This window comes from Hipposideros armiger, unplaced genomic scaffold, assembly GCF_001890085.2.
Source record: "Hipposideros armiger isolate ML-2016 unplaced genomic scaffold, ASM189008v1 scaffold_79, whole genome shotgun sequence".
NCBI lineage: Eukaryota > Metazoa > Chordata > Mammalia > Chiroptera > Hipposideridae > Hipposideros > Hipposideros armiger.
The window spans coordinates 3,627,560-3,642,702 of record NW_017731429.1 but is presented as its reverse complement, the minus strand read 5'-3'; the positions used below and the strand labels follow the sequence as shown (position 1 = coordinate 3,642,702).

General features: G+C 35.9%; 1 protein-coding gene across 1 annotated transcript in view; it reads right to left on the bottom strand.

Moving 5' to 3' along the window:
* DLG2 (discs large MAGUK scaffold protein 2) overlaps positions 1-15,143 on the bottom strand; it is a 2,099,601-nt gene that overhangs the window by 714,488 nt on the left and 1,369,970 nt on the right. The window contains 2 exon segments of the mRNA XM_019643522.1: positions 2,853-2,883; positions 7,625-7,631. Of these exon segments, the coding sequence (XP_019499067.1) occupies positions 2,853-2,883; positions 7,625-7,631 (38 nt within the window).

Genomic DNA, 15,143 nt, shown 5'->3' with positions numbered 1-15,143 from the left:
CCACTGAGTTAATATTGGAGTAAAAACTTAAAATAAGACTCATTTCTTATAAAAATTGGCTTCAAAATTGCAACCCCAAAGCCACAGCTCCCCCTAAATATTCCTTTCTGCTCCCCCTACTTCTCCAGAAGGGAAGTGTTGGCAAAGAGCTGCTTATCCTTTTGCCAAAGAACACCCTTAAAGGAGCAACCCACAAAGCCAAAAAGCAGTGACTATTAGGGGGAAAAAAAGAGTGGTCTGGAACAAGGCCTTGAATAGGCCTTCAATAATTATCCATAGTGCCCTCTTTGAAAGGTTTTTGAAATGTCACTGAATTATCTGTTTCACTAGGTTCAAAGTTGAACCGGGAAATAGATAGTAAAGTGTGCAACGAAGTCTATTATACAATAAAATTCACCCATTCATTCATTCATATATGTCTTGGGTGCCTACTATGTTTTGGGAATGTTAAACACTGTAGGTTCAAAGAAGGCCAATGCTAATGTTTGGACCAATGAGTGGTCACTGCAAATACCTTATTGCTTAAACAGCTTTTAAGAATCTTGGAGGCTAGTGTGAAAGACAGGCAACCCAGTATGGTAAGCGTCATGATAAAGGTGGAAAGGTAGCACTGTGGGATTGCATAGGAGATGCACATAGCCCTGAATGGAGTAAAGGAGGTATCTAGGAAAAGGTTTTGCAGCGGTAATGCTTACACAGTCTTGAAAGTTGGATAGGCAATAAAATGGTGAATGGAAGAGAGGAGGGTATACTCTAGAGCAGGGGTCGGCAAACTTTTGAGACAGAAGAGCCACCAGGGGTCAGCAAACTGCGGCTTGCCAGCCACAGGCTCTGAAGTAAAATTGAAAATGAAAATAAAACTATCATAGTTTCACTTATAAAATTTTTAAAGGATATTATTCACATAATGGTGATTATGTAAAATATATATTTATGGTTCTCAAAATTTTTTTAAATTGTTGTGAGGGACAGGATTGGCTCTTCCAGGGGTCGGCAAACTTTTGAGACAGAACGTACCCAAAGAGCCACATGTGGCTCACAAGCCGCAGTTTGCAGACCACTGCTCTAGAGGTCTCTACATACACAAAGACAAAGAGAAGGACACAAAAAGAAAGCATCACTACAAGGAGTTTACCCTAACCAAACATTTTTGCAGAGTTTTAACTTATGGCTTCCAAATTGAATCTGATTTAATACACCTTACTGTTACACAGCTGGATTTGAACCCAGGAGCCAACACACACCATGCATATACGGCACATAATGTAGATGAAGTAATTCATGACTGTAAATTTTCAGACATTTTAATGTTTTTTTAGAACATTAAAGTCCTTCTTTCAGAAAAGTGGCTAGTATAGTCAATGTAATAGCAATTGCATCGTCTTCTTTTGGGGGCCCACAGGGATTCCCCTGCTGGGAGATTTGCCATGATCTGCAACACTCTAGAACTCAAAGGAAAGGGCAGTTAAGTGGTCTTTCTTCCCACTCAAACATTTCTTCTCATTCAAAATGGTTTCTTTCCTCTTCCCTCACTGTTTTGTCAATTGGTGAATTTCTTTCAAGATTTCAGACAAATAGGCAATAGCTCTATCCTACAAAAAATAGTTGGAGACACTGGTTTATTGATAGAGAAAAAGAAAAGGAAATACTAGTCAATTATTACTGTGTATATTAAAATAAAGATAGTATTCATTAACTATGTACTCAGCAGTCTTTGATATAATTCTAAGGGAAGGACAAAGAACATCAGACCAAATAAAAGGATAAAACAATAATAGTATGTCCATTTGAATTGCAGTCTGATTTGTGGTTCAGGAATCAGAAGATCTGGAGTCTAGTCCGAATCTATTGCCAACCAAATGTGCAATCTGGAGAAATTCAGATCTTCTACGTGGACTCAGTTACTCAATTTATAATCTTAGGTTGTTGAGTTATGGTCTCTAAGGTTCTATTTGTTTTATTTTTTAACATACCAAACATCCATGAAAATCAGGAAATTTAGTTTTAAGACTAAAGGAAAACGATTGTTCATGTGAACTTTGCAAGCTAGGATTTGCAAGCTAGAATTATTCAAATGAACTTAGTCTTTCCTTTTTGGTCTTACTGTATCTGGTTTTAGCTGGAAACCAAAGAGAGAAAAATAATTTGGATTTGGATATGGTTGTCCCATAAAAAGAAAGACCACCAAATATTTGGACAAGATGGCTTATTACACTTTCATGAATTACAATAGAAAGGTATATTCCATCTCTTAAGAAACTCTGGCCAAACTTCCTCATAGTTAAGGAGCCACTTAAGGGGGAACTAGAAAAGCCTGCTGTTGTTGTTTTTAATTAAAATTTATTGAGGTGACAACAGTTAGTAAAATTACATAGGTTTCAACTGTACAATTCTGTAATACATCATCTATATGTCACATTGTGTGTTCACCACCCAGAGTCAGTTCTGCTTCTAGCACCATATTTTTTACCCTGTTGACCCTCACCTACTCCCCTCCCCGCTTGCCCTCTGGTAACCACTAAACTGTTGCCTGTGTCTATGAGTTTTTGTTTCTTTATTTGTTTGTCTTGTTCCTTTGTTGCTTTCAGTTTTATATCCCACATATCAGTGAAATCATACGGTTCTTGACTTTTTATATCTGATTTATTTTGCTTAGCACAGGGGTTGGCAAACTGCAGCTCGCAAGCCCCATGCATCTCTTCGGATATGTCCTATCTCAAAAGTTTGCCGACCCCTGGAAGAGCAAATCCTGTCCCTCACAACAATTTAAAAATTAACTGAGAGCCATAAATATATTTTTACGTAATCACCATTATGTGAATAATATCCTTTAAAAATTTTATAAATGAAACTATGATAGTTTTATTTTCATGTTCAATTTTACTTCAGAGCCACAGTTCATGAGCCACAGTTTGCTGACCCCTGGAGGCTCTTCCATCTCAAAAGTTTGCCGACCCCTGGCTTAGCATAATAGTCTCAAGATCCATCCATTTTGTCGCAAATGGCACTATTTCATCTTTTCTTATGGCAAAGCAGTATTCCATTGTATATGTATACCATATCTTCTTTATCCAATCAGCTATCAAAGGACACTTTGGTTGTTTCCATGTCTTGGTCACCATAAATAAAGCTGCAATGAACATCGGAGCATATATATCTTTGTGGATAAAATCCATGTGCAAAAGAATGAAACTAGATTGCTATCTGTCACCATGTACCAAAATTAACTCAAAATGGATCATAGACCTAAACATAGGACCGGAAACAATAAACTGCATACAAGAAAACATAGGTACTAAACTTATGGATCTTGGCTTCAGAGAGGATTTTATGAACATCACCTCAAAGGCAAGGGAAGTCAAAGCTAAAATAAATGAATGGGACTATGTCAAATCTAAAAAGCTTCTGCACAGCAAAAGAAACCATCCAAAAAATAAAGAGGTAACCAACCAAATGGAAGAAGATATTTGCAAATAACACCTCTGATAACTTTGGATATTATATAAAACTAATATCCAAAATATATAAGGAACTCATACAACTCAACAACAAAAAACCAAACAATTCAATTACAAAACAGACAGAGGACCTGAATAGACATTTCTCCAAAGAATACATACAGATGGCCAATAGTCATATGAAAAGATGCTCAACATCACTAATCATCAGAGAAATGCAAATAAAAGTAACAATGAGATATCACCTCACACCTGTTGGAATGGCTATCATCAACAAGACCAATAATAACAAGTGTTGGAGAGGCTGTGGAGAAAAAGGAACCCTTATACACTGTTGGTGGGAATGCAGATTGGTGCAGCAGCTATGGAAGGCAGTGTGGAGGTTCCTCAAACAACTAAGAATAGAATTACCATATGACCCAGCAATCCCTCCTCTGGGTATCTACCCCCCAAATTAGAAAAGCCTGGTTGATAATGAACTGTTACAAATATCCAAAGTTAGAACTTTCTGAAATACTTTATTGCACTATTCATGGCACTCTCTTAAAGAAATGCCTTAGCTGGAAGAAGTAGCTTAGAATAAATATTTCTTCAAGAGATACTGGAACAGATGGTTATTATCAGTTAATATATCATCATTGACAATTGAATGCTGTCTGTTACTTGACTTCATAAAGTGGGTAGGGAGAGTGGTGCTACTGGGGAGAGCTGTGGACATTTAGTTCAGGTTCGCATTCTGGCAGCCAACTCAGGAACAAACTGCAATTTGTGCATAGAGCCTTCTGTTAAATCTGTCACTGAAAATTAAAAAAAAAGAAGAAGAAGAAAAAGAAGAAGAAGAAGCTGAGCATAGAGAAATCAAAGCATGGAGTAATATCTTAGGATTTCTCTGGGATACTACTATCAACTAGTCCTATTTCTGTTATGGAATTGGGTCATTCCAATAACATCATGTTGATATGCTAGAACATAAGTGAAGATTTAAAAGGATACAAAAGGTCAGTTTAGTACAAGTGTGCCATTAAGATATTATTGCTGTCCATAAGAGACTGACTTCAGGAAATTTGGGAATCCATTTTTTTAAAATTTTATTAAATTTATTGGGGTGACATTGTTTAGTAAAATTATATGTTTCATCTGTACACTTCTATTATACATCATGTATATACTGCATTGTGTGTTCACCACCCAGCATCAGTGCTTTCTCTATCATCATGGATTTGACCCTTTTACCCTTTTCTACCCTTCCTCCCCCCTTACCCTCTGGTAACCACTAACCTGTCATCTGTGTCTATGAGTTTTTGTTTGTTTGTTTGGCTTGTATATTTGTTACTTTCAGTTTTACATACCACAAATGAGTGAAATTTTGAGATTATGCTAAGCGAAATAAGTTAGACAAAAAAAGTGGAATCTTTTTTATAAGTACTTTACAAGTATAGAAACTATATGATCCAGAGTATAAGGAAGAGGGGGCATGTATCTCCCACTCCTGGGTAAAAAGGAAGTGTGTTGCAAGGAGACAATATCCACAAGGAGCAGATGAGTATTACTCACGTCAATATAACATTGTTCTTCTGCATAACTTTTAAATCCTGGCCTCCATATAATGATAAGATAATTTAGGGGCTTGCCAAGCAGGAACAAGACCTAAAACACTTTCTGAATAAAGGTAACAGCATCTAATGTCTTTTTAAAAAAGGACACACATATAAAGAACATAGGGATCTTATGTATAAAGTGATTTTCTTTTTGATCAGAAGAAATTGGAAAAGAAAAATCAATAAAAGAAAACACAAACATTTCCTTATATATGAAACTATGTTGACATTACAGAGGTCCTCAATGTAAACACTCCTACTCATGACAAATGTAATACATATTGCTATCTAGGTGATGTCTACTCTTCAGAGAATGTTTGGGGAAATGAAGCAAATATTCTTATATTACATCAGAATTGGTTCCACACGACTTCATAGAAATGTTTGCTTTAAAATGATCATTTTTAATTCATTGAAGAGTGATTTTTATATTTAATTCTTAAGTGGCTGACAGTGAATGTAGTTTACTAGTTAATCAACAAGAATTTATTCAGCATCTATGGTATGAGTCACTGGTACAGAGAGGCTTCTGGATGAGAACTTATTTCATGGAATCTAGTCAAAAAAGTCATGCCTGGAAAAAATAAGACAATATTCCAGTCTCCAAACTTTGGTGGAAGTGTAGGAGGGAAATATGTACCTGATACAACCATTTAAAAAAAACAATTTGGTTCTAAACAGTGACTCAGGGAAACTAGTTTTAGAGAAAAGCAAACAGCCCCATCTCCTAGTGTTAGACTGAGCTGGGATTCATAGATGTTGAATTAACACATAAGCAGCCCAGAGAGAAGATGTCTGGGCAAGAAGTGAATGGTAGAGATTAAACAAGTACTCTGAGCCAGACTGTGAGGGTAAAATGAGTCCACATGTGAAAAGCTTGCTTAGAACAGTGGTTGGCATATAATAAATAATGAATAAATGTTCAATGTCATTATATAGCAAGCCATCCATTATTAGAGCAAAGTAAATGCAACTAATTCTCTCTGTCTTCTATGGATTGCTTTTCCATTTTGGGTCAAACCCATGTACAGTAAAACCTTGGATTGCGAGTAACATGGCTTGCGAGTGTTCTGCAAGATGAGCAAACATTTCTAATACAATTTAATGTGGTAAATGAGCGATGCCTTGCAATACGAGTAGTTTGTTCCCGGAACAAATTATGCTCGCAAACCACGGCATTACTGTATTTGATTTTATTAGTATTTCGCCTTGGAAACAGCATATAATCTGCTCTGGGACCTGTGTTCCACAGGGAATAGCGTTGTTACAGGTTATATTATTCTGACCAATTTAATTGAAATTATGGTCAGAGCTATAACACCATATATATTTCATAAGAAAGAGCCTCTTGTTCCATTGTGCCCCTACTGGAAAGAAGAAGACAGGAAATTCTAAGCAGAACTGCATGAGAAAATGTTGAGATGCAAGAGTGATTCTTAGAGTATGAATGACAGTTATGAGACCAATTAGAAGTGTAAAAGAGAGATTCCATTGAGGTATAATGGATGATAATACTGGAAATAAACTGCAAAGTGCTATTTCAAAGTCAGTTTGAGGTAATGGAATTTCATCCTGATGTTAACAGGAAACAACTGAAGAATTTAAGTAATATAATCAAGTGATGTTTCAGGAAAATTGACTTTCAGTTTATTTGCCAGTAGAGTTTATCATAAATGAAAGCGAAGGAGTTGCTTCTGCCATTTATATTTATCTCTCTGTATAAAGTGTTTCCCAAAGAAACTAGGTTAGAAATTACAATAATGATCAAGTGAATATCTATTTTTACACAGAAAGATTCAGACCATATGTTGAGTGATTTTATACTAAGCGATGATCTAAGGTATATTAAATATACAGGAGAAATGAAGGGTGATTTCCAAATTATATCTAGGCCTCCATGTAGAGTACACTCATTTCCCTTCGAATGGGTCTCTCATGACTTACATTACACTATTTTTCAAAAGGAAGGATCTATGATGTGTGGGAAGATCTATGAATATAATCAAAATATAATAAAATATGTTCCATGCATAGTATTTAAAATGCAATGAATTTACATTGTCAGTTTTTATTTGTTTTCTAGAAAGAAAAAAATTAAGGACCTCCTTAATTTTTTTTAAAGAAAAAAATTAAGGACCTCCTATTACTCAAGCCAGGACCAGGGCAATGATTTTCATGTTACCCAGGAAAAAGAGTCAAATACAAATGACTAAAAAGCCTCCAAAGACTCAAGAAACTATTCCAGTTTTAAAAGATATACCCTAAGCAGGGAATGTTTCAACACTTGAGCTTAAAAATTTTTAAGAATGCTAATAATATTTTAAATAATAAAGGTAAAATAAAACAATCTAAATGACAAAAACAGTAGTCTGGCACATTATTGACTAAAATATATAGAGAGAGCTAAATTGTGTCCCAATTATGTATTCAATTATGTAACTAAAACAACAGCAAAATTTAATGAACACCTGCCCGGTGTCAAGCAATTCTGGACACTTTTCATGGATCAGGCTAGAACAGGGGTTGGCAAACTGCGGCTCCGCGAGTCACACGCGGCTCTTTGGATACGTTCCATCTCAAAAGTTTGCCGACCCCTGGAAGAGACAATCCTGTCCCTCACAACAATTTAAAAATTATTCGAGATCCATAAATATATTTTGACATAATCACCATTATGTGAATAATATCCTGTAAACATTTTATAAATGAAACTATGATAGTTTTATTTTCATGTTCAATTTTACTTCAGAGCCACAGTTCGTGAGCTGCAGTTTGCTGACCACTGGCGGCTCTTCCATCTCAAAAGTTTGCCAACCCCTGGTCTAGAGGATCCCAAATATTTTCACTAAAATATATAGTAGCTACAAAATAATTGAATTTGCGGACATAGAATTTTGAGGTATATATAGCTTACATATAGCTTCCCCAGCCCCAACCCAAAATTAATTATCTCATACTTCATCTTTAAATTTTTAAAAAAAAAAAATAATATTAACATACTTCTCCCTCAAACCTCCACATAATCATCTAGGAAAATGAGCCATGTTTTTCCTTTGGTTTGAGTATCTTCCTGGACCACCTTTTTTTACCCATAGGTAGAGATATTCTGGCTTGGTAACTAAGCTTCACATCAATTCTATGAAGTAAATACTATTACCCATTTTATGCATGAGAACATGATGAGTCAAAGGTCCTACAGCTACTAAATGGTATAGAGAGAACATTAAGCCCCATTTTTCAAAAACCAAAGCCTTTGCTATTCTTTCTACAATGTCATAATGCATTCAATGCAAACTGCAGGAAATAACAAAGCTAGAGCCTCCACTTGATGAAATTTTTTTTTTTCTATTAGTAACTCTCAGAAGAAGCAATAGCTTTAGGGATATGTACTTGATGAAAATTTTTTTTTCTTAATTTGATCTTTAAAGATACTGAAATATCCTGAATGGCCACTAGCTGACAGTTACTTCAGTTGTGGGAGAATACAAGGAAATGAATACTATCACAATAGTGTTATTTTGTAGATAATGTACCATCAAAGTATCAGAATAAAATTTGAGCGTATTTGTAAATAAACTGTACACATTCTAAAAGAAAGGCATAAAGCTATGACAATTGTTTATAAATAGCCAAATAAACAGTATATCAGAATCAGGGGTAAGGTAAAAATTACAAAATGGAGTACTAATCCTTTATCAGTATTGAGGAAACAGGAAATTACACAGCAAATAGAAGAAAGTCAGGTAGTAAAATTCTTCATTTGGTTTAGAATGTGAAAAATCATAGATAGGGGCCGGCCGAGTGGCTCAGTTGGTTAAGAGCGCAAGCTCTGAGCAACAGGGTTGCTGGTTCAATTCCCACCTGGGCCAGTGAGCTGCGCCTGAGCTGAGCTGCCAACAGGTGGCAGGATGGCTTAGCTGGTGAGAGCACGTGCTCCTAACAAAGTTGCTGGTTTGACTCCCACATGGGATGGTGGGCTACGCCCACCGAAAACTAAGATTGAATGCAGCACCTTGAGCTGAGCAGCTGTGAGCTGCTGAAGGGCAGCTGGATGGCAACCGGACTTGGAGCTGAGCTAGCTGTGCCCTCCACAACTAAGATTGAAGGACAGCAACTAGCCTGTTCCCTTTCCCCAATTCCCGAATAAAATCTTAAAAAAAAAAATCATAGATAAATGGTGCTAGGTTAACTAGATATCTGTATGGATAAAATTAAACCTCAACATCTATCTTACATAATACACAAAAATATAATTTGTAATGGAATAAAGACCTATCTGTAAAAGCTAAAATTATAAAATTCATAGAAGAAAATACTACAAAAAAAGTAAAAAAAATGAAATTTTTGACCTGGAGATAGGCAAAAATATTTTAGAATGCAAAAGGCACTAACCATAAAAGAAAATTTGACAAATTGGACTTCATAAAAATTTCAATTTCTTCTTCTCAATAGTCACTGTTAAGAAAACACAAATGTTTGTAACAGTCTAGGAAATAATATATCTAAAAATATGAATATTTAGAATCCTGAATACTTAGAAATTCTCACAAATAAATAATAAAACAATATACAACACAATTTTTTTAAATGGGTAAAAATGAACTAAGTAACTTTGGAAAATGTGGTTTTGACTAGAAACTAAATAGTTAAAGATAAAATGACCTGTACAGATGAACACTGTACTCTATTTGGTAAGTTCCTTACTCAAAGGTATTCAAGTAAAACATTTTGAAACCACTTTACATGTATAACAGTATTAGAGAAGTAAGTAAATGAATGGTAGATGATGGGAGGCAGGGGGAAATTATAGATAAGCAAGAAAGGAAGTCTAGAATGAACCCTATGGAACTGGAGTAGAGTCAAAGACATCAATATGAACTCACAGTTATATATAGACTCAACACACAAGTGAATAAATACAATTATAGATAATGTCTGTATACATGGATTAATATGCACACATAGATTACCTAGTTCTGTCCCTTGAAAGGGCCTAGAAACACAAATTTAACTAACTGCTAATGGTTAACATCACAAGAAATGCCATGTTGATATTGCATATCCCCTTACATGATGTGATGAGAAGAACACCTGAGCTCACTGGTATTCTTTCCAACAACCCTTAACTGCAATCTAATCATGAAAGAAAAAAATATATACATCAGAAAATCTAGATTGGGGACCTTCCACAGAATACCTGGTAAGTATTCCTCAGTATCATAAAGGTCATAAGAAAAAAGGAGAGACTGAAAGACTGTCACAGAGTAGACCTGGAGTCACACAACAAGTAAAGGCAATAGGAAACCTTGAATTTAATCTTGAAAGAGAAAGTGTACATTCCCAGAAAAAAATGGTGCATTCCAAATAAAACCTGGAGTTTAGCTAATAGCAGCATATGGATGTTGGTTTTTTAATGTTGAAAAAGATAGCATGGTAATGTAAGATGTTATCAATGGGGAAAACCAAATAAGAACTATACAGGAACTCTCTGTACTATCTTTTCAAGTTTTCTGTAAATCTAAAATTACTTCAAAATAAAAATGTTTATTTAAAAAATGGGCAAAGACTTGGACTGACATTTTGCAAGAGAGGATATATGAATGAACATAAATATATGCGAGCTGCTCAAAATTGTTAGTCATAGGGGAAATGCAAATCAAAATCACAATGAGCTGCCACTATACACTCACAGGAACAGCTAAAATTAAAAAAGACTAACAATGCCAAATGTTGGAGAGGATGCAGAGCTTCTTGCTCTCTCATACATTGCTGGCGACAGTATAAAACAAAATAACCAACACAGAACATGGTTTGGCAAAGTTCTTATTAAAGTTACTAGCAGTTTCTTATTAGGGTGAAACATATATATATCTAGCGAAATTTTACTTTCCAGAAATTCTACTTTAGGTATTTTTACCCAAAATAAAAACAACCCCACAAAAATACTTGTATAAGATTCTTCACTGCAGCTTTATTCACAGTAGCAAAAATTGGAAACCTAAACATCTATTAGTAGGAAAATGGATAAACAAATTGTGGTGTATTCATATAATGGGATGCTACTTAGAAATAAAGGAACAAGCGCCTGATACACATTAAATATAGATGAATCTTTAAAATATTATGTTGAGTGAAAGGAACCAGACAAAATTCCATATTGCACATTGATTACACTTATATGAATTAAAAGACAGGCAAAAATAATTAAAAAAAATCAAAATACTGGTTGTGTCTAGGAGGGCATAGACCGAAAAGGGCACAAGGGTACTTTCTAAGGTGATGGCAATACTCTATATCTTGATTTGGGTGCACATTTCTTAACATTTAGCAAACTGTGTACTTTAAGATCTGCACATTTTGATGTATAATAATTTCAAGTCAATTTTTAAAATTAGGTAAGGAAGAGAAAGGCTCTTCCTTGACTTTTTTTTTTTNACAATAATAATAATATCCAAAAATCTCTTCTGTACATTAAAGTGTACAAAACACTTTTCATAGACACCATCTAATCTCATCTCACTGTGGCTTTAGGAGATGAATTTTAATATTCTAGTCCTACAGCCTGAAAACCCAAGTCTCACCATGCCAGATCAGGGGGCATGTACAAAGTCACACACGTGCTTTCTACCTACCTCGCTCTGATTAACTCATACAAATCCACTCTGGAGCTTAATAATGGATTCAGAGGCATATGTTTAAAACTAATTAAATGACTATTGAAAATCCTTCCTAATCTCTATTAATGGGATTGATACTAGGAGCAGATCACCAATTTAGTGAAATTGCAAATGAACAGAAAAGGTGATAAAATCCTTAGCTAATGTATGGCATAATGAAGATGCTAATGAGTTTCATGTTTGGGTATATTTCGTGAAACTCATTGTGGCTGTGTAATGGGAACCCTCAGCGTCTCTCTGCTGTTACACCTTCCTCCATTGTGGAGGGAGTGCAGCTGGATCAGATTCCTGGGCAATTGAAAATGTTGTAGTATCTCGTTCAGCTCCCAAATTATACTAAGATAAGCATGCTTAGAACTTTTAAGGGATAATTCAATGCTAAGATAGAATGTCAACAAAAAATGTCAGGTTTCATTGTAAAAATAGGACATATGACCCAACAGTGAGGAGGGGTTCAGTGGTAGTCAAACCAAGAAGCACCATGGAATTGGATGCCATGTTGTTGTCCTGAATAAAACATTGTCTGAAATAGACTATAGCATGAAATAATGTGCTTTTCTTGGTGAAAAAATCTAAACAGATTCTCTAGGAATTTCATCACTCAAGACATGTCCCTGTTACGGATGAGTGGGCCAAACCTGCCTACCACGGAGCCTCCTGCTCTTGCCCTAGGCTTTGGAGGGACCCAGGACTTTGTCCTAAAGACATTAATTGGGGGAAAAAGATAAAAAACTTTTCATCTTACATGGAAAATAGATACCGTATTTGCCGGCGTATAAGACGACTGGGCGTATAAGACGACCCCCTAACATTTCCACTCAAAATACAGAGTTTGTTATATACTCGCCGTATAAGNAAGGAAATCTGAATAACATATAGACTTTAGTTACCAATAATGCATCAATATTAGTTTCTTAATTGTAATAAATGTATCATGCTAATGTAAGATGGAAAAACTGAGTGTCAACTGTATGAGAACTATCTGCACTGCTTTCACAGTTTTTCTGTAAATTAAAACAGTTCTAAAATAAAAGTGTTTATTAGAAAATAAAAGAAAGTGGAATTTAGGAATCAGATTCCAGCTAAGGAGCTTATGTCCTGGCTCCTCTCGCATTTAGGTATGACCGCATGACTGATTCATGCCAATGGGATTTGAGGGAAAATCATGTAACTTCTTGAAGCAAGGCTTTTAAGAAATGGGTATTCCTTCTCTTAAATTCTTCTGTCAGCTGGTGGAGGGGACAATGGCAGACTCTCAAGATGAAAGGAGCCTGGGTTTTTGTATTGTTGTATGGAAGAAAGTCCTCAGTGACCAGAATACATATATTAGACCAATGATTTTTGTCCCCCCAGGAGACATTTGTCTGTGTCTGAAAATATTTTTGGTTATCACAGTTGAGGAGGGGGTTGTACTAGTATTAATGTGTCAAGGTCAGGAATGCTGCTATTATTCTATAATGTATAGAACACTCCCTGCTGCCTCTCTCCCCCTCCCTGCACACACACACACACACACACACACAACAAAGAACTATCTAGTCCAAAATGCCAACAGTGCGAAGGTTGAGAAACACTTCACTAGACTGTTAAGTGAGAGATCTATATATTTCTACTGCAGTAGGCCCCTGAAATTTCAGGGTTCGCTATAGTAGCTACTGTTACCTTAAGTTCTTATGACATTCCTCCCAGAGCTAGTGTTCCATAGACCATACTTCAGGAAAAGCTGATTACATAACTGATACTGTAAATATGAAGATAAAACATTACATTGGTTGCCAAGACATGCAGACTCTACCTTCAGAGGATTTCTGAAATTCAGTCCAATCTCTCTATTTTCATCAGTAATATCTTACTCACATATACATTTCCTCCGTCCTGATCTATTATAACGGTTTCCTAAATGGGCTGTTTGTCTCTAGTTGTCTTGGTGATTGTCACAATATTAATTATTGGCAGAGCCAGAACTCNGAAGCAACTTCAAAGAAAATCACAGGAAAAGAGTATGAATTACAGTAGAGGTTTTGCTGGGGGAATTAAGCATGTGCCTGCTTTAATCAATACACAAGTCCAAAAAATGTCAAAGCTTATTTTTGCTTTTGAAAAATCACACTCTGAATTTTCATTTTAATGCAAGCTAAATTAGAAAATGCCCCCATGATTGTAGGCATAGTATCTTTGTTGGCGATCAAGAATAACATAGAAACCTAGTAAAATATTGTCACTGGGTGGAGCTTGTTTCTTATTCCTACTTGGATTAGTCAGAATAGGTTAGATTACACCCTTAAACAAAAGTGACCCCAAGATCTCAGGGTCTTCATGCTACAGATGTTTGTTTCTTACACTGATCTTCTACAAGTGGAGAGTTTTCCAGGCTGTTCTCTAAAAGCTGAAGGTAATGAAGGGGCTTTTCCCTGCCTCAGCTCATAGTCGATTGGTGAGAATTAATCATAAGACCTGGTCTAACTTCAAAGGGGCAAGGAGATACAGTCTTCTATGTGCCCATGAAGGAGAGGAAACCAGACACTGGAGAACACCACCATGTTACAGGTGAGCATAATAAATTAGATGATATTAATAGAGGAAATCTCTGAGGAAGGGAGGTAAATAGAGGCATCATTTGGGACAAAGGGAAAGGACACACAATCATTGTCATGAAGAGGATTACTTCGCAGTTAGTGTAGAAAGTCCAGAAAAAATAGTGTACTGAGCACACCTTTGAATCAACTAATAACTTGAATGCATTATGATTATTCACTGCTAAAAAGAATTCCAGGAATGGCAGTTTTGGGAAAGAAAGGACTGATCTATTCTCTACGTTTTAGTGTCCTCTTGCTGCATAGTGACTTACCACAAACTTAGCGGCTTAAAATAATAGCCATCTTATCACATCTCTCTGGGTCAGAAGTCTAACATTGTGTAACTTTATTCAGGGTCTCACTGGGCAAAATCAAGGTATCAGCCAGGGTTGCATTTCTCATCTGAAGCTTGCAGTTCAGCGTCATCGGTTGCATTCATTACTTTCTCACACTGTCCATGTGGCCCCCTACCTCTTCAAGCGGAAATCACAGGCCAGTCCTTCTCATGTTTCAGATGTCTCTGATTTCTTCTTCTGATTTTAAGGAGCCCTGTAATTACATTGGGCCCACCAGGAAATCCAGGATAATTTTTCTATGTTAAGGTCAGCTAATTAATCTTATATACAAATGCAATTTTTCTTTTGTCATTTAATGCAATATAACCACAGGACTAACACCAACTGGCAGAGATCATGGGGACCAAAATTCTGCCTAGCACACTGTAATGGGAATCTGTATCCCTAATATTTCTGTTTCATATGTAAGGCTTTAATTTTTTTTCTAACAGGTTATAACAAAACAGACATATTTGCAATGGATCTAGGTTGGAATGAG